This window comes from Saccopteryx bilineata, chromosome 4 (assembly GCF_036850765.1).
Source record: "Saccopteryx bilineata isolate mSacBil1 chromosome 4, mSacBil1_pri_phased_curated, whole genome shotgun sequence".
NCBI lineage: Eukaryota > Metazoa > Chordata > Mammalia > Chiroptera > Emballonuridae > Saccopteryx > Saccopteryx bilineata.
The window spans coordinates 15,095,400-15,115,767 of NC_089493.1; the positions used below are offsets into that span (position 1 = coordinate 15,095,400).

A 20,368-nucleotide genomic window follows, 5' to 3' on the forward strand; every position below is an offset into this window, starting at 1 on the left:
TTCTGTTCCAACACCTTCTGCAGGAAATTCTTTTGTAAAGTGACTGTCTTGTGGAGGAATTTCTATATACGAGTTCAGGTTTGTTTATAGTAAGATCCACCTTGATAGCTTCACGACAGTCATCCTGACTGCGGGGTCTAAGCAGGGAACAGGGCAGCTCGCCGGGTGGCATCCTGGGCAGTGGAGGAAGAAACCAGGGGTTAGAGTGGCAGCCATCCCCGACTTGGCCAGCAGCGTGCGGCGGCCTGATGTGGACCCTGAGCAGAGGGAGAGAATACATGGTTTCCAGGAAAGGACGGAGGAGGGGAAGTTCAGTCTGTTAGCCAAAGAGGGAAGTGTGGGGCAGGGAATCTCGGCTGGGTGGGGAAGGAGAAAGGGAGCGTAGGCAGGGCGCAGGAGAGGGGAGCAGGCCCCACAGGACTCGTGGGAGTATGTGGGGGCGAGAGCCGGACGGAGGGGAAGCTCCAGTCAGGAGGGTTTCCAGAGCTTAGCGGGGTGTCTCAGAGGCAGCGCCATTTCTTGGCCACTGGAGGAGGGACAGGTTGTCGTAGATGCCGTCGGTGTTCACCTGCGAGAGCGCAGGTCATCTTCCTGGGCCTGCGCACCTGTCCTCCAGGCTCTGCATGCGTCCCCCTGTCCTGCCTACCGACAGCCCTGGTCAGAGGACGTTCCTTGGTCTGCAGGCACCTCTTTCCAGGCTGGTCCCGGGTGTTCTCATTCCCCAGGGGCTGTCTGAAGCCCGGGACTGCCTGCATAAGAGAATGAAAGCCCAGCCCTCTCGCCTCAAGGTGGGATGAACTCGGAGACATAATTTCTGCTGCCGAGCTCCCCAAGAGCTCAGGCAGAGGGGGGCTTCACCTGGAATCGCACCCTTGCTCGGTTTCCTGCCCTTTGTGGCCCTGCCTCCTCACTCCCTCCCGACCTTCTCCTGGAAGCACTTGCTAAAGAAATCGCTTGCAAACCGCTGTTCATTTCAGGATCTTCTCAATGGTCCAAGCTGCTTCGGAATCTGATCTAAGTCAGTGGTTGAAGAGGAATGGAGTTGTTAGTGGTGGAATCAGGGCAGCGGGAGTGCAGGTATTGATAGCCGTGTCTGTGGGGCACTGAAGTCACCCCGCAGGGCAGCAGGACCCGGATGGACGGCTCCAGGGAATCTAGGCAAGAAGTCAGCTCTGGGCCCTGGCCGGTTGGCTCAGCGGTAGAGCGTCGGCCTAGCGTGCGGAGGACCCGGGTTCGATTCCCGGCCAGGGCACACAGGAGAAGCGCCCATTTGCTTCTCCACCCCTCCGCCACGCTTTCCTCTCTGTCTCTCTCTTCCCCTCCCGCAGCCAAGGCTCCATTGGAGCAGAGATGGCCCGGGCTCTGGGCATGGCTCTGTGGCCTCTGCCTCAGGCGCTAGAGTGGCTCTGGTCGCAATATGGCGACGCCCAGGATGGGCAGAGCATCGCCCCCTGGGGGGCAGAGCACCGCCCCTGGTGGGCGGGCCGGGTGGATCCCGGTCCGGCGCATGCGGGAGTCTGTCTGACTGTCTCTCCCTGTTTCCAGCTTCAGAAAAATGAAAAAAAAAAAAAAAAAAAAAAAAAAAGTCAGCTCTGCCACCAACAGCCACGAGGAACAGGCGGAAGTGGGAGAGCCGCAGGGCTTGGGTCCCAGATAAACAGGGTGTAGACCATTGACACAGAGCACAGACTGTTGGTTTTCCAGGACAGCGTGGCCCTGATGTTGTGGGTACAGAGACTAAACAGCCTCTCCCTGCATGCCACACTCAGAGAGCAGCATCCTCAGGGGCGGTCCGGGCGTCAGGGATGAAGTCTCCCCGGAGGGGCTGAGGAAGTAGGGGAGGTCTTTGGTTCTTTAGTTGGGGGTCCTGAGGTGTTTTCAGGAAGGTGTGGGGTGGGAGAGACAGGGAAGGCTGGATCAGAGCAGAGGAGCAGGGCGTAGGAGATGGACAAGGCTACACAGGCAGAGAGCAAAGCCCCAGGGAGGCTCACGTCCAGCGGCTTCAGTGACCTTGCACTTCTTCAAGGAGCTGGTTCCTTCAGTTTCCTGGTGGGTGGTGGCTTGGCAGCCGGGACACACAGCCTGGAGGCTGGTACTGCTGCTGGCACAGAGCTGCACGCCCTGGCTGAGTAAGTGGATGAATGACACATCAGATCTCTAAATGCCGCCTCCCTTTTCGTTATTGTTAAACATCAGCGCGCTTATCACTTCAAAGTGTTTTATGCTCCGATAAATATGGAACTTCTAAAAAAAACCAAAACAGAACTTTTTGAAGTCCCTCTAGCTACTTCTGTCGCTTCTGTCACCGTCTGGGTGGGGCGCAATGAACAGATTCCCTGAGGTTAGGGGAGTAGGCGGTAGCATGGGTTATGGACTTGGTCGTAGGATCTGTCTCGCTGGTGGGTGCACACTTTGTTCAGTGTTGCTCTCTACTGTGGGTCTTTCAAAAGCCTGAGTTAGGTCGGTACAACTGCTGCTGTGTCAGCGACTGCTGATATTGATGGGAGTGGGTGGGGTTGGAGGGAAGCCCCGGGGGGTGGGGGGTAGAGGTCGGGCTGGAGAAGTAAGCCGGGCCTTGAGCACACGGCATGTGGGGGGCCGGGTGAAGAGCCTGGGCAAGGTTGGAAGTGCAGGAGGATCCGGCCCGGGTGTGGGGCGGGTGTGGGTGTGCTCTGCGTGGAGCCCAGTGAGGAGCGGTACCTGCTTTAACAAGACATCTGGGAAGGCAGACCCCCACCCCCCCCCCTGGAGGCAGAGGGCCCTGTCAGTAGGGTTTCCTGCACTTGGCTCCAGGGTGAAGGAGATATTTTTGGGAGTGGCAGCTCCTTCTATTATTTTTAATCCCCAGAGGAAAAGAAAACGTCATTCTTTTTGAAAGTGCTCCGGTTAATTTAAATGGTGGAGGAAAAAATTTAGGCCAGGAGACAAAATGTGTTCTTCAGGAAGCGTTCTGGGACAAGGCAGAAGACTGTCCGCTGTGGCTGTGCAGCCCGAGGCCTTGGCCACGGAGTCAAGACAAACGAGCGTGAGGCGTTGGGAGAACCACGAGGCAGGCAGCCCCGGACCCCAAAAGGTGAGCGGCCCCGTGGGAGACGCCAGGGCCGTTCTGACCAGCTCAGCGCGCCTGCGGACTGACTCTGGGCCTGGGCCTGGGCCTGGGCTCTTTGTGCTGGTGAGGGTCGAGGAGGGCCCATTCCATGTAACAAAAAAGGCATCCCACCTGGTTCAGGAGTGACCTACAAGGTCCAGGCAGTCTGGAGCAGGCGTTCTTCTGAAGAGAGTTTCCTGGCACCCGGGAGGAGAGAACGGTGTGTGAGGTAACCATCAATGGACAGCCACATCATGCTATACGACTGCAATCAATCCCCACACGGAGGCCTCCGCAGGCCCGGCCTTGGAACGATGCTGCAGACGGGGAGGCGGAGTGAGAGCGGCCACCCCCGACGCTCAGGAAGTCACATCCTGGGTCCCCTGCGCGTGTCTCCCCTCACCGTCCCTGGAACGGCGCCCCCTCCAGCGCCATCTCGTACTCTCTTCTCATTCTGCGTCTGCCTCTAATTCATCCAGCCCCCTGGCTTCAATCCCACCTCTATCCCATCGCTCGAGCCTTAGGTTCCAGCTAGATCCCCCACGGCCACCCCCAAGTGCCTGTCCCTTATACCTAATGTCCACTGGCTCTTCCCGCCTGGGTGGGCGGCAGGAGATGCAGATCTAAGCCCCCCCCCCATCTTGAAGAACACCACGCTCTTCCAAAGCCGGATGCCTGGGCGTCATCCCAGACCCCGCCCTCCCACACTTCTCGTTCCCCACCCATCCCCGGGACCTGTGGGCTGGACAGCCCTGTCTCTGACCCTTCTTCTTCATCTCTTCTGCTGCTGCCCCAGTCGAGACCCCAGTCACAAGAGCCTCGTTCTGCGGGCCCTGTGAACTGGTAAAGGATTTGGAGTGTGTGCCACGACGCCCCTGGTTTATAACCATAGGACATTCGGGGGAGAGCAGGAGGAACCATCTGCTTCTTAGTCCCGAGAAGGAAGTCACTGGTCCTTCGGGTTGCAAATGAAACAGCAACCATTGTACTCTCCCCAGGGTGGGGGTGCAGTGGGAGGGGGCAGGGCTCAGCCTTTGGGGTCCTCAAATCCAAATTCTGCTGTGTGGTCCCAGCCAGAGGGACCCCGGGAGGCAGACTGGAGGGGAATTCTGCTTCCTTGGCACCAGACAGGTGACTCAGCAACAGTGATTCATGCCATTCGGGAGATTTTTTTTTTTAACCTAGCAAATATCTTGTACCCGTGAGTAACACAGAACCTTGTAGCCTTTGTGAAGAGGACAAGAAAGCTCCGAGGTTTGGAGCACAGTGAACTGAATGCCTTCTCTGTCCGTTTCAGTCCTTCACAGCAACTGAAGGGCTCATGAAGAGCTCTTGCTTGGGCTGTTGACTTCTGAGCACTTAACACCTCGATTCAGGATGTCTGTCTGTGGAATAAAAAAAGCGCACAGTCGTATCAGGGCTGCTCACATCTACCAGACTCAGTGAACACTGCAGTTACCTTTTCTTTTGGGCAGGTGGTGAACTTAGTATTATAAATGCCAGTTCAAGGCAAATTTATGGATGGAGGCATGAATGAATTTAGGAATGGAGCAAATTGTCACTGCGAGCCTTCCAGGTGTAGGTGTTACACTAAGCTCCACATTGAGACACAATGAAAGCATAGAGAAGGCCAGCTGATCCTACTGAGGAGTGGGCAGTCAGGGAGGACTTCTTGGTGGTGGTGACATATGAAGTAAGATTTGAAGTGTCAGATGGAGTTGGCCCAGGAAAAGTGTGGGTGAGAAAGGAAACTGGGAAGCAAGACCTAGTCCTCTGGGCTCAGCATGCAGGGATCTGGGTGCTGCTGGGTTTGGCTGGGGCAAAGGTGCATGTAAGGGCGTGGCAGCAGGAGAGGTGGGGAGACAGGCAGGCGCCAGGTTCTGGAAGGGAGTCTTGGTGCCAGCCACAGAGCCTGTACTTATTCTGAGTCTCCGAGGTGCCCGCAGCGGAGCTTAAGTGCCGAGTGGATGTGATCAGATTTACACCCCTGAGACTGCCACCTGGCCGCGTTGCGCAAGATGGATCTAGAGGAGGCTGTCTCGCTGAATCAGGTGAGAGGCCAGAGTCCGGACTGAGAGCGGCAAGGACAGATGGGAGTCAGGGTGGCAGCATACTCTCAGCTCTCTCTTCCTCTCCTGTCAGCCTCGTTTCCTCTTATCTTCGCTGTCTGTCTCTAAAGCTTCCCAGAAACTTCTGGATACCTTGGTCTTTTCCATCTGGAAACAAAGTCTGAAGTTTTAAAAAAAGAGGACTAGAAGGAGAGAGCAGCGATGGGACCCAGAGGGAGAGCCTTCTCTGCGGTGGCACTTGGGGGACACGGCTTGCTCAGTTAGTGTGTGAGGACTGAGCTGTTGGCGTACTGTACCCAGGACCCGCTCAATCACCTTAAGGCACAGCTGTCTCACAGAAACGGGAAGAACCAGCTTAGGGATCAGAGGAACACACACATTCTTTCTGCTCTGCTCCGGGGCTGCTCACGGCTGAAACCAGCTGCTGCGACCAGGCGGGCAGGTGGGGCCGGGATCATCTGCTCCTCCTTCCGCCTTCTCTCTTCCCAACACCCCCTTCGCCCCGGCCCCCGCCCAGGGCAGCCTTTGGGGACTCCAGGCACAGCCACACGCTGGGGCTCTTTGGAAGCGCTGAGCTGTGGTGCAGGCGGCCCTGGAAGGAGCCCAGACCGGACGGGGAGCGAGGGGAGATCGCGGGTAGAAGTTCTCTGCCTCTCCCGGCCTGTTGTCCTCGCGGATGCACTTTGCCTGGATCAATAGGCAGAGTCATGTTGCCGGGTGACGGTGGCACCTCTGAAGTGCTTGCACTTGAGGTTTCCCAGCGACCCTGAATCCCGTGGCTGTCTGTGTCAGGTGGCCAGAGGAGGGGTGGCCATCGGGGTCAAGTGTCTGAGGACGGGTCCAAGGGCACCACTGCTCATTAGTTTGTGATGGGCTAGTTAGTGTCACCTTTCGGGACCTCAGTTTCTGTCCCATCAAAGGGAGACAGATAGTGACCACTGCCCTTTTGTGAAGGTAAACTAGGCTCACGTGTGGGTAAGATCTTTGTCAACTCTCCCTGACTCTGCAGGCAAGGATGTGTTTTACTCACTTCTGTAGCCCCCGTGCCAAGCATCCTGCCTGGCACACTCAAATGTTGTTGTCTGAATGCACGGACGGAGGTGCAGTGAAGGAGGCAGGGCAGGGGGAATCCTGAATCATGTGAAAGAAATCACTAAGGACTTGTTCAAGCCAGGAAAAGCAGAGCTCCACACCTGCCCCCCTGTCTACCCACATTTAGGCAAACCTGGAATGGGCTAATGTTTGTGAGGAGACATTTTAAAATGAAAAGTAGCAGAAGATGATATTGCCTTCCAACCTTTCCTGTCCCGTCGGTCAGAGTCATGAAGCCAGATAAGCTGTTACTTCTGCGACCCATCCGTTATTGATTCATTACCTGGGGAAAACCCCTGTGCCCTCCAGGAGCCGGAAGCGGTCAATCTCACAGACTTGGAAAGTGTTTCCACGTCTGTCTGAGACAATGGCCTTTCTGGGTTTTGGATAAAAGAGCCTTTTCCACCTGGAATTTCTTTGTCTTTTATTTTTCTGTTCCTGTGCTCCAGAGGAGAACTGACTTTGAGGTCAGATTCCTCTCACTTTAACCCTGGCCCCACCCTCCCTCTGCCCGCGTGGCCTTGGTTTAGTCCTGTATTAACCTCTCTGGGCTCCAGTTTCTTTATTTGTGAGATGGGAATGTGCGGTGGTCACAGGGAAGGGTGCGTCCTGCAGGCGTCCGACGGGGGGAGTGTGATCGCCCGAGAGCCTGACTTCAGGCTGTGGAATCCACAGCGAGCCCATTTCTCGGGGGCATGTTCCCCGTGGGCCCCGTTTCCCATGAGCTACTCCCAGCCGGTGACTGAGTGCAGCAGGGACCCCAACGCAGGTGTCTTTCTGGGAGACACAGGACTTTCCACATTGCCGGCTTTGACTCAAAAACTCCTGGACGGCCATGTTGAACCTTCCTTAGGCTGCAGGTGGTCCAGGATGCTTATGTCCATCCTTCCCCCCGCCCCCCTGTCTCCTCTGCTCGGGTCTACCCTCAGGGCGTCTGCTGGCCGTGCCAGCCTCCCAGTGGGCTCCCATGGTCTCTCACACCTGGGTTTCCCCAAATAAAATCCATGCACAACATCCCCTCTTGGTTTCTGCTTCTGGGAGGACCCGGACTCACACAGGGCGCTAATACCTTGTGGTGAGGACCAAAGGCCATGATGTGAGCAACGTGCTTATCAGAGCGACGGGCGCCAAGTGAGTGCCCAGTAGGCGGCAGCAGGCCCCGTCGCCTGTTCCACCACCACAGACGTCATCACCCGGAATTTTGCTGCTTTGCTGGCTTCAGGCACAGAGCTCTCCAGCAGCACCCGCCCGGTCACAAGGTAACTTTGCATTAGGGTGAGAGCAACTATGGTTTCTGAGGAGAAGAAACAGATTAATTCAAACACCCTTTAAAAACATATTCAATTCAAGCAAAAGGCACAAACCACATCCTTTCTAAGCCAATGAAACGCACAGCCATCTTTGCTGAGGCAACCAATTCTATTTTTAGTCCAATGCACACAAGGTTTGTAACATCCGGAGGTCCCTGCTGGTACTTCTGATATCTACAGATACGCTCCAGTCGGTAAACCAGGGCAGCTCTTCTGAGCTTTCTGAGAACCCTGTAGGGGTATCAAAAAAATTGGCCATTATAACTCATGTTTTGCAGATAAGGAAACAGAGAACCACATGCTGACGGGTTTGGGGCTAAAACGCTGGTTTTGGCTCCTGGTGCTTTGGAAGCTCAGGGATTGGTGGCTTCTGTTCAAACTCTGTGCCCAGGAACAGTCCCTTAGCAAATTGGCACCATGAACTGGCCTGAAAAGACCTTTCTCAGCCTCAGGGCTGCTAGAAGGCCTAGAACCATCCAGCTCCAACTGGCCTCCAAGGTCAGGGCCATCATCTGTCACCCCTGGAGAGCCTTCATTCTCGTGGTTGTAACCTGACATGGTGGGGTGCGTCCCCTAAGTGGATTGCCTCTCCCCCGCCCCAAGCCGGGAGAGACGGTGACTTACACCCACCCCCACACATCTATCTCCTCGTGCCTCTGCGGTGCTGAATAAATGCCCGGCATGGAGGGTGGTGCCGCTGCTGCTGCAGCTTCGTTTGTAGTTTGAAGGAATTATTCGCATTAACAACAGAAAACAAATATTTGCTCTATGCTAGGCATTGTGCCAAGATGCGGTGATCCAGTGATTAAAAGATAAGCATTCTGACTCCGCCGAGTTTATAGGCTCGTGGGGAGACAGAGGCACCAAGTCTGCCTGGAGAGTCCAGGACAACTTCACAGAGGAGGCAGCTCTGGGGCTGAGACCGAGGAGGAGGGAGTCTCCCAGGCAGAGGAGAGTGGGGAGGGGTCTACTGGCCGGGGGGGGGGGGCACCCAGGAAGGGGAGGAGCTGTGAGCAGAGCTCTGCTGTGCTGGAAGGCCTGCTCTGCAGCCTGGAACGTCCAGTTGGTTTCCACTGCGCACCACTCGTCCACTTTGTGTGTATGGTTTGGACATGCCAACGTTGCTTCCTTCCTTTCATTTTTCATTCATCTCATCAACTTTCGTTGATTGGCCTCCCATGGAATGCCCGGCGCTATGCAGGACAGTGGGGTACAAAGGTGAGCGGGGACACACAGTGCCTGCCCTCCTGGATCTCCAAGTCCGGTGACAAGCAGACGGGTTCTGTCAGCGACAGTGCAGTAGGTGTGGGCCAGGGGAGACTAATCCAGAGCAGGGGACATTAGTTTCTGTCCCTGCTGAAGCAAATTGCTACTTAGGCAGTAGTCGACAGCAACACACATTGATCATTTTATGGTACGGGAGGTCAGAAGTTCAAAATCTGTCTCACTGGGAGGAAATTGAGGTGTAGGCAGGGCTGGATCCTTCTGGAAGCTCCAGGGGAGATTCTGTTCCTTGCTGTTTGCAGCTTCCGGAGGTTGCCTGTGTCCCTTGGCTCGTGGCTACTCACTGTGACCTCTGTTTCTGTCCTTACGTCTTTGTCCTCTGGCCCTCCCACTTAAGCTGAGCTGACCCAGATAATCCAGGAAAATCTCTCTGTCTTGAGATCCTCAGTTGAATCATGGCTGCACAGCCTCTTTGGCCACGTAAAGTAATACAGGCATAGGTCCTGGGGATGAGGGTGTGGACAGTGTTGGGGGCCATTGTTTTGCAGACCACAGAGGGAACAGGGGCGAGGCGCTTCCAGAACTGGTATTTAACCCCAGATTTAAGGATCAGAAGGTGGGTGAAGGTGAGAGCAGGGAGGGGAGGTCACCTAGGCGGCTGCTGGATCGGTCCGGGCAAGACATGATGGTGGCCTGGATGAGGCTGGTGGCCGTGGGTCTGGAGAGAGGTGCAAGGGACTGCGATACGATGAGGAGGGCGAGTGGATGGGGAACGCAGGCAAAGTTGACAGAGAGCCGCCTAGACAAAGAGCACCCTGTCCGTGTCCAGGGCAGGAAAGAACTTGAATGTAGCGTCTTCAGGGAAGGGTTAACAGGAGCGTAATTCCCAGGGTGCCGATTCTAATTCTTAAATCTTTCAGTCAGAGATTCCAGAGAGCTGTATGTTCACGTAAATGAGAAGGCAATGTAACATTTAATGACTTTATTTGGTGGAATAATATTTGATAAAGGCTGATGCTCAGGTTGGTTTCTAAAGAGGAAAGCTGAATTTGAGACTCTAGGAGGAAAAGGCTGGATGTACAAACCTAGACTCCCTGAGGTGGACATGCCTGTGGCCAGGTGTCGTCAGGGTCGCTGGTGTTTGGAACAAGGAGTGACCTTCCTGCGCTTGTATTTACCGTGAGTGTCCCAGGGCGGAGACTGAGCAGGGTAGTAGCTCTCGCGTCTGAGACTGTTGACCCCGCCGAGGTAATTAGGTTTGTCGTCTCCTAATACTTTATTTACACAACTGTCAGGCGGCACCATGGCAGAGGACAACAATAAGCGATAGTGATACAAAGGGAGAACAAAGTCACAGTGACACGGCTCTTTCCAGAAAGGCATGATAACGTTACCTGTGCAACACGACCCCGAACTTCCTGCCCCTCCAGGAGAGACTCCAGCTTCCCGCATTTATTTCCAAGGTAATGAAATCGCTCTCGCTGAGACCAGGGACCTTCGAGAATGTCGTGTGTTCTGAAAATCAGGCGAAATTTCCTTCCCAGTGGCTTCTCATTAGGGGAAAACAGAAGGAAAATGTTATTACTGATAGATCAGGAGTCTCAGTCCTCGCATTTTCTGTTGAGAAATCCCTTTACGAGGAGTTATTATTCTTGTATGTTTCAGGAAACCAAGTTAATTGGCACAGATGTCTCTCATCTCTGGTGGCTTCCTTCTTTTCCTTTGGTCACCTTTCTTTTCCTTCTGAGTAATCTTCAGAAACCCAAACTCTCTTAACTCCGTCGTATCTTTGACTCCTCTCCCTTGTAGCCAGCTCACTCTTCTTTTCTCTCTTTTGTGACCACAGCCCTGGCTAACGGGGACATTTCAACTTGCTGGTTGTTCAGTTCCTCTTTGCTTTTTGGTATCACCCGGCCCTCAGTTCTTGGCCAGAGGAGCCAGGTAACCATTTCTTACTTATTTCCTCTCCAAGGTGAACCATATGTCCCCGAGTTATGAATGAGATAGGTTTTATAGGTTTGAAAATGAACAAGTATTTATAGGCACAGAAAGGTAAAAATAAATTGCATGTGTAGACGAACATCTAAGTTGCATTTAATAGGTAAATGTAGCTGTCCCGGTTTACATACAAATTCAACTTAAAAATAAACCTACAGCTATGTGGTTCGTAACCCGGGACTGCCTGTGTGGTGGTCTGTCGTGTGTCTCCCATACTGTTTAAACAAGGAAGCTGTGGGAGGAGGCGGATGATGACGGAGACCTAGCTTCCAATTTAGACCCTTGCAGAAAAATATAAGCATTTCAGACTCAATTAAGTACTTTTTTTTTTTTTTCCCCAACTAAGATTCCTGGTGCTCATTATTTTTTTAAAACTCAAATAGGCAACTGATCACATTCCCTAAACGTCATGTTGGTGAACCAGCTCTAATCCCCACATTGGAAAGCTGGCTTGAGGAAGACTTCTGCGCTTGATTTCCGAGCAGTTTTGTGTTCTGTGTTTATAAACAAACTCTCTTTTCTCCTGTCCCCCCCCCCCCCTGTTTCTCAGTGGCCGTTCCTGCTGCAGCGCCCCCCGTGTGTCAGCCCAAAGGTGCCACTAACGGGCATTACCCGGCCCCACGCCTGTCCATCGCCTCCCGCGCCACGGTGGTAGCCAGGATGGAGGGCGCCTCCCCAGGGGGCCTGCAGACCGTCATGAAGTGGAAAACCGTGGTTGCCATCTTTGTGGTTGTGGTGGTCTACCTTGTCACGGGTGGTCTCGTCTTCCGGGCGCTGGAGCAGCCCTTCGAGAGCAGCCAGAAGAATACCATCGCCTTGGAAAAGGCAGAATTCCTGCGGGATCATATCTGTGTGAGCCCACAGGAGCTGGAGACGTTGATCCAGGTGAGCAGGGAGCGAGCCAGCCGTACAACTACCTGTCTGTCCCTTGTTGAACAACGTGGAGACAGGGAGACAGCGTTGAACTTGTCTTTCTGGTTCTAGGATTGTCTGCCTTTGGTTTTGGTGCTCCTAACGGTCAGAGAGGATCTCTCTGGGGAGGTGACATTTGAGCTGAGACCTCAAAGAAGCCAGAGAGTGAGGCATATGACAATGTGGGGACCGAGCGGCCGCACAGGCACTGGCCCTGAGATGGGAGCAGGCTGTGACCTGTAGCACCTGCTCTTTGTGGTGGCCAGAGGCGGCAGGAGACGAAGGGGCTGTGGGTTTTCAAGTTCAAGTCCACTTATATACAGCGATGAATGTCCTGGTTCTGGTCTGTGTGAGGGGCTGGGGTAAGAGGGTGCCCAGAAGTCAATGAAAGAAGGAATTTTATTTTGAAAATAAAAAAGTACTTATTTAAATTTAAATATACTACATCTGCATATTGTATGGTGTGCTCACCACCCCAAGTCAAGGCTCCCTCCAGCACCATCTACACCTTTTTTACCCTCTTCTTCCTCCCCCGCCCTCTTTTCCGTCATAATCGTCGTGCTGTTGTCTGGGTCTGTGAGTTTTTAAATTATTTTTTGCTCAATGTCTTTACCTTTTTCCACTCAGCCCCACAAGCCCCCTCCCCTCTGACAGCTGTCAGTCTGTTCTCTCTCTATGAGTCTGTTTCTATTTTGCTTGTTGGTTTATTTTGTTCATTAGATTCCACATATGAGTGAAACCATATGGTACTTGTCTTTCTATGACTGGCTTATTTCACTCAGCGTAATGCTCTCCAGGTCCAGCCATGCTGTTGCGAAGGGTAAGATTGCCTTCTTTTTTTTTATGGCCAAGTGGTATTCCATTGTCTAACATACCACAGCTATTTAATCCACTCGTCTACTGATGGGCACTTGGGCTGCTCATCGGGGTGCACGTGCTCTAAAAAGGAAGGAATTTTAAATAAGCTAGGATGTGTTCATCTGTCCAGGTCAATGAGGACCGGGGTTACTTGTAGATCTCCGTCTGCTGTGACTAAAGGATTTATACTTGTGTTTATCTCCAGTATTTTGTAGGTTTAAATGTTGAACCTGTATCAGTCAGGCATCAAACATTACGGTTTGCCCGTTGGTTCACTGATTCGCTCAGAGGATGAAACTGTCCACACTTATAGACCAGGCAGCATTCTCTCAGGCTAGTCCTTTGAGCAGCACCATATAGGGTACTCCTTACACACACAGTATTTGGGAAGGTTTTTAGTGTGGTGTTTCCTAAGCTGGAAAATACTATTACTGTATTTCCTAAAAGTCTGAAGGGAGTGATCGGTAGGTAGAAAATTAGATCAATAGTATTTATCTGGTTATACCAGGACTCTTTTTTTTTTTTTTGTATTTTTCTGAAGTTGGAAATGGGAAGGCAGTCAGACAGACTCCCGCATGTGCCCGACCGGGATCCACCCGGCATGCCCACCAGGGGGCGATGCTCTGCCCATCTGGGGTGTTGCTCTGTTGCAACCAGAGCCATTCTAGTGCCTGAGGCAGAGGCCACGGAGCCATCCTCAGCGCCTGGGCCAACTTTGCTCCAATGGAGCCTTGGCTGCAGGAGGGGAAGAGAGAGACAGAGAGGAAGGAGAGGGGGAGGGGTGGAGAAGCAGATGGGTGCTTCTCCTGTGTGCCCTGGCCGGGAACCGAACCCGGGACTTCTGCATGCCAGGCCGACGCTCTACCACTGAGTCAACTGGCCAGGGCCTATACCAGGACTCTTATCTGGACTGAGTGACCCCCCCCTTCATAAAGCTAAGCTGGGAGGTGTGATTAATGTTATTAATAACAAAACAGTATCCAGAGCAGAATAACCCCCATGAAATGCCCAGATAGCTTAGAAGAGCCATGTCTGGGGAGGGATGTTCCAATGAATTAAACTACTTTATAGGGCACCATGGGACTTTGGGGGAGCCCGACAGGCCATTGTCCCTGAAAGGTGAAGAGAGATGGATTGCTGTAGTGGAGGAGATGATTTCATTTGCTCCTTCATTCTTGTGATGGTTCATTCAGGTATTCATTAAATTGCTGTGAAGCTCCTATTGTATTAAGTACCGTGCTGGGTGTTGGGGATGGAAAAGATGGGAATAAGATACACCTTGAGCAAGTTATTAACCTCTCTGAGATCCAGTTTATCAATAAAACGTGCCTAAAATCCCCCACCCTTAGGGGGCTGAGAGGATTAAGTTCTATAATTCATGCATAGAGCTTTGAACCGTGCCCGGCACCTGGTGACTGCTCAAAAAAATGATAGCTATTGATACTGCTGCTGTAGATATTAGTGTTCAGGGTGCTCAGGGTTGAAAGCAGTGGTTCTTAATGGGGGAGGGGTTTGCCTCCAGGAGGCGTCCGACAACAACTTCCGGAGGCATCTTTGGTTGTCCCAACTGAGGACGTGCTACAGACATGTTGTCGGCAGAGGCCAGGGATGCTGTTAAACATCTGACGATGTACAGCATGATCCCTCGTCACAAAGAACCATCCAGTCCAGCAGGTCAATAGGGTGAGAAATGCTAGGGGAAGAGGCGTGAACACCAATAATTAGAACTTACTGGCGTGGAGCTATTTGAAGTATGTGAAAGAAAAATTTGGAGCCCCAGGGAGGCAAACAGGGAAGATTTTGTGGCTGTCCATCTCCTATGATGATCGTCTTTTGGACTCATTGACAGAGGAAGAAACTGAGGCAGCAGGAGGTGAAGTTACATGTTTGCAGTCACCTGGTCAGGACTCACTCTTTGCCGGGTTCGTGGCACTACACGTTTGAACAGCAACATGGAACATGGGAGGGATTCGTTTGGCAGGCCGTGGTGAAGGGCATCCCAAGGGCATGTGGGCCCTCTGAAGGCTCAGCAGGTGGCGTGGCTGGAGCTGGGAGCTGTGGGAAGCAATGTTAGGAAGGCTGGGGAGGGTGGGAGGCGCTGGATCTGGCAGGGGCCCAGGGAGCCTTGCTGGGGCGTCTGGGCTTTTATGCCACTTTAGGAAGTGGGGGGGGGGCACCGAAAGATTTTCGCAAGGCAGCGCCATGATGGGAGTTTTCTTTGGACAGGATAACGGTTAGCAATGGGGAAGCTGGGTGGTAGGAAGGAGAAACTGAAGGAGGAAAGACCCGTTAGAAGAACAATGCAACATCACAGATGAGACAGGCTAAGAGAGAAAGGGCCACATTTCAGAGTCTGACGAAGAAAACTCGAGGACTCATTCCCCATTCAGCGAAGCTTTCTGAGTGCTGGGGTGGCTCTCCACTTCCATGTCTGTCCAAGGAGAGGCAGCTAGTGACCAGCATTCTGACTATGGACTCAGCATTCTCTTATAGACCAGGCAGCATTCTCTCAGGCTAGTCCTTTGAGCAGCACCATATAGGGTACTCCTTACACACACAGTATTTGGGAAGGTTTTTAGTGTGGTGTTTCCTAAGCTGGAAAATACTATTACTGTATTTCCTAAAAGTCTGAAGGGAGTGATCGGTAGGTAGAAAATTAGATCAATAGTATTTATCTGGTTATACCAGGACTCTTTTTTTTTTTTTTTGTATTTTTCTGAAGTTGGAAATGGGAAGGCAGTCAGACAGACTGCCGTGTGAAAAGCACTTCCCGTGTGAAATCTCTTTACTGTGGTGGGTGTTGTGACTTGGGGAGTCACCCCGGGCCTCAGTTTCCCTTTTGCAAAATACAGATAATATTAACTGTTCGAGTGCTCTGAGGATGAGATAAAAAAGAAAGCTCAGTTGCTTTTAGCTATTGTGATTGCCACCGTTTATTTGTTAGGGGAGGCGGAAAGAAGAAACCGGAAAGCCCCTGGGTTATGTGCCTCCGGGGGTTCTGCTAAGAGAAAAGAGAAGAAAGCGCCTGAAAAGCACTTTGGGGCTTCAAATCCTAAATTTTGTAATTGACAAGTTTCTTCATTTTGCTTTTACTATTAACGTGTAAAGACCTCTTCAAGGAAATCCTCCCCCCCCCCCCCCCCCCCCCCCCCCCGCCTCCCCAGGGCTGCGCTGGGCTGGGCTTCTCCGTACTGCTGGGTCCTTGTGCCTGGAACTCGGGAAAGGAGCAGTTCCCTGTGCCACTTAGAGGGCCCACCCCGGCCCCCTGGGCAATCATGTTTATCCCCAGCGCTGGTGAGGGCACTCAGCCTCATATCTATCTGGAAGACCCTGGGGCTGGCTGAGTTGATCTCTGCTCCTCCTGGTTCTGTTCTCTGTGCAGTTTGAGACAGAGTTTCAGAGAACCTAGGGGACCCGGTAGGCTCAGGCAGCCCCCAAAGAGCAGAGCACTCGGACAGTGTGGTGACCATCGATTCCAAGGTGTGACTGAGGGAGAGGGCCTGTATTCTCCAGGCCCGATTGCCACTTGTGCGCCCATGAGGCACGTGGATCTTCTAGTGTGTGCCCTGGGGCGAGTCACTTAATCCGAGCTGAGCCACAGCAGTGCAGCCCACAGAGGACACATAGGACCCATCCATCTCTAGAAGCTCCCCCCTGAGACACATGAGCCTGTAAACGACTGTAATAGGGAAATCCCGCAGAGCTGTTGTACTATTAAAAACCAGCTACTGCTTATTGTTTACTTTCCTCCGGACACTGTTCTAAGTGCCTGGGTCCTTGATCTCATTAAACCCCTGCCGCAAGCCTACAGGTAGGTTCTGTCACCCTCACTCCATTCTGTGGATGAGCAAACGAATTCTAAGAAGTGAAGTAGCTTACCTGGGTTAAGTAACAGCCAGGGAGTGGTTAAACTGGGATTCCAGCCTTGTGGGGCAGGACTCCGGAGCTCAGACGCCCAGCCATTGTGCTATCCTGCTCACTCGTGTGAGTGATGAGTGTCCGCTACACCATGTCTGGGTCTTTTCTCAAACCTTCCACTCCAAGGAAAAGACTGTAGGGAGAAGGAGGAATTATTAGGGAAACCTGGCTGTCTGACATGGTATTACTGCACTTCAAATGCGGGCTATTGTATTTTCGAAGATGGGGCGTGTCAAGGAAGGGAAGGGGTAGAGGCATTAGAGTCAAGTTGACTTGGTCCCTGTCCCACTGAGCGTCAGGCTCCTCCTGTAAAAGGACCGGACAGTCCATTTCATTCGGAATATTGGGAGGAGTGAATGAGATAACCACATCAAGTGCGTAAGGTGTCTAACAGCGTGCTTGGCATGTAGCGGGCATTTAGGGAACATTATTGCCTTCTACCTGTTCCCGCTTTCTTCTCCAAGGTGAAGAAGGGCAGGGGATGGAACTGAATAGACAATCATAAGCAGATCTGGGGTTCTTGCACTTCTTTAAAGTAAGTCGAATATGTGTTTGAAGTCACAGTTTCGGAGAACTCGATTTGACAGTCACTCCGTCCCAGAACTTCTTTGTCCGATGCTTTCACATGCCACAGTTGCTCATCTCCCTGTCCCCAGAATGGCTGTCTTAGAAACCTCTGCCATGACTGTAATCCTCAGAGCTAAGATCACGGGGGCTTCACTGACTGATGGGACGGCACGAGGGCTTGCCCCTGTGTGGACGGTGATCTGTGATAGCCATTTTTCAGGCCGTGAGTTCTTAGACGTTTGAAGACTTTGCGTGTCTTCACTGTAGCTCCTGTGGCCACATGGCTGTGGTTTCTCCAGGTAGTGGCTATGCTGAAGGGCAGGGCGTTGAATCGGAGTGGGTTCAGTGTTGGATGAGGTGCCCACCAGGGAGGATGTGGGGCTTCCCATTGGAGTGTCTACATGTAGCAAAAGCAGCAGGCTTCTTCCCCGCGTGGAGAGTGTCCCAGGGTAGCTTGGCGTGATCCCCACCCAGAGTTCGCAGGTCCCACTGCCTCGGAGGCCGACCTTGCCCTCAGCTCACGACAGCCTCTGCCTCAGCAAGTCACTGTATTGCTCAGAATCCTCTTGACCTCAAAATGGTACACTCCTGTTCATGGCAGCTTCTTTGTCTGAAGACGGGATGAAGCTCTCATCTGCCTAGCACGGGCCAGGCCTGGAATTTCCCGGAAGGATGGTCCTTTGTGGGGTGGGGAGGACTCCCTTCTCATCCTCTGATATCGCCCTGTCCTTGACTTGTTCTGTGACTTTTAAAAAAAATTTATTGATTTTAGAGAGAGAGAAACATTGATTTGTTTTCCACTTATTTATGCATTCATTGGTTGATTCTTATATGTGCCCTGACTGGGAATTGAACCCACAACCTTGGTATACTGGGACCATGCTCTAATCAATTGAGCTACCTGGCCAGGGCCTGCTCTGTGACTTTTTATGTTGGTGAATAAAACCCTTGCCACTGAGTTTCACATCAGAAAGGGATTTTTATTCTTTGCTAATAAATGATTGGAGTCTTAGATGCTTTGCTCGATACTTAGCCGCAGGCTGGTTCTGAGGAGACCATCTGACACTGTCTCAGCACTGACCCTGGAGGCTGGGGGCTGGGCGGCTTCCCTATACCCCTGAGCCTCATTTACTCTCCCCTTCCCCACATTACCTGCGTGCAGCTGCTGTTCCCGCCCAGTTTGCAGGGGCGAGGCGCCTGCTTCAGCTCTCCCCGCTAGCTAGTGGCAAAAGTGGGTCTCTGGACTCCGGATCTCTCTGACTCCAGGACCCCACACTCTCTTTCTCAAGCCTATCTTTGGCTCGACATGGTGGGGCTAGAGAATGTGTAACTGTATCAAGACAAATCCCTCCTAAGGGAAACTCCATTTGCAGGACAGACTGGGAAGGCTCCCTTCTGACACAGGGCCCCCTCTTCCTTTCTCCCCTGGATTTATGACCTTCCCAACCTGCAGAGAGCGACCGTGCATACGCCTAGGACGCTGGGCTGTGGTCCCCTCGCGTACCCACGCCGTTCACTGGCTCTGCTCCTCGGGCCGGACTCCACCATGCTTTAGTGGAGCAGGAATTCCTCCTAGATGTGGTCAGAGGACTGGGCACAATCCTGTGGTCCCGGGCACGGACCTGTGCTGTTGTCGTGGTGACCAAGGCTGCAGTTCCGCAGGTAAGGGGAGAGCCAGAGATTCTGAGCTGCCAAACCATTCTCTCCTGAAGCAGGACATGTTGGTTCATTTCTGTGACCCATGTGCACTTCCCAAGGCTGTGACCTTTCCCATTCTTCTCTTCTGTCACGTCCCAAGTCACTCACCCCTTGCTTATTCATTCGTTCATTCACTCATTCAATGAATGTATTGATTGCCTGCTGTGAGCCAGACACAACATTAAGTACTGGGGACATCATCTGAATAGAAAGAAGACAGACATAGGCCCTGTCCTTCTGGAGCTCCTCGCTAGCCTAGGATGACCGAACATCCCAGGTTTCGTGGTCCTGGAGTGATTGTTTTTTTTTTTTTTTTTACAGAGGCAGAGATAGACAGGGACAGACAGACAGGAACGGAGAGAGATGAGAAGCATCAATCATCAGTTTCTCATTGTGCGTTGCAACTTCTTAGTTGTTCATTGATTGCTTTCTCACATGTGCCTTGACCGTGGGCCTTCAGCAGACCGAGTAACCCCTTGCTGGAGCCAGCGACCTTGGGTCCAAGCTGGTGAGCTCTTTGCTCAAGCCAGATGAGCCCACGCTCAAGCTGGTGACCTCGGGGTCTCGAACCTGGGTCCTTCCGCATCCCAGTCCGACGCTCTATCCACTGCGCCACCACCTGGTCAGGTTGGAGTGATTGTTAATAGCATTTTTTCCTTTCTGGAAAGTGTCCCGGTTGAAAAGATAAATTCTGTGGTCACTCTACTGACAGGTGGGGGAGAGGCACACCTTATGCCTATAAGTCGCACAGATAGGTGTAAATAACCTTAGGATGGACACGGCAAAGGAGAGGGAGGCAGAGCCAGGGGCGCCAGAGGGGACGGGTGAGCAGGCGAGGGGACTCAGCAGGACGGGGCTCCAGGAGAGGGAGCTGAGAGAGGGTCTGCAGTGGCAGGGGGCTGGGCTGTCTGAGCACCCAGGGTGGAGCAGTGTGGCCTGAGGCCCTTAGCAAAGGGAGCTAACTGGGTCCCGATCAGACTGGAGGCAGGCAGGAGCCAAACCGTGCCAGGCCTGGCGTTGGATTTTATCCTAAGAGCACCGTGAAGCTGTGGCTGTTTCAGGTGGCCGGGTGACATGATCTGATCCATCAATTGTCATTTGGTCGCTCATGTAAACAACCTCAAGGGCGGCAGTGGTAATCATGAGCTGGTTTGAAGCCATAGACTCATGGATTCATTCATTTAACAACTAAGCATTGATGGAGTGGCAGCTACGATATTCTGGTAAGGGTTTTGATCTGGATTTCTGAACTGGTTGATCCTCAGAGGTGCCAACACTCAAGTCCGAGGGTCGCCTCTGTGGGCCCTCTGTGGTGAGCGGTGCCGTGCTCGGGTCCGTAGCATCAGGCACTCACGTTTGCCTCTATACATTTTAGATCAGGGGTCCCCAAACTTTTTAACACAGGGGGTCAGTTCACTGTCCCTCGGACCATTGGAGGGCCGGACTATAAAAAAAACTATGAACAAATCCCTATGCACACTGCACATATCTTATTTTAAAGTAAAAAAACAAAACGGGAACAAATATAACATTTAAAATAAAGAACAAGTAAATTTAAATCAACAAATTGACCAGTATTTCAATGGGAACTATGCTCCTTTCACTGACCACCAATGAAGGAGGTGCCCCTTCCG

The 20,368-nt window shown here is 52.5% G+C and overlaps 1 protein-coding gene across 4 annotated transcripts in view; it reads left to right on the plus strand.

Annotated features, from left to right (window-relative positions):
- The window catches only part of KCNK10 (potassium two pore domain channel subfamily K member 10), a 133,590-nt gene that overhangs the window by 46,328 nt on the left and 66,894 nt on the right, over nt 1–20,368 (plus strand). For 2 of the 4 annotated variants that reach the window (XM_066275504.1, XM_066275502.1), the window contains exon 2: nt 11,332–11,666. In XM_066275504.1, coding sequence (XP_066131601.1) covers nt 11,332–11,666 — 335 coding nt within the window. Of the gene's footprint in view, nt 1–4,950; nt 5,140–10,091; nt 10,247–11,331; nt 11,667–20,368 lie in introns of those variants that run through there. The other 2 variants (XM_066275505.1, XM_066275501.1) reach the window with 2 other exon arrangements.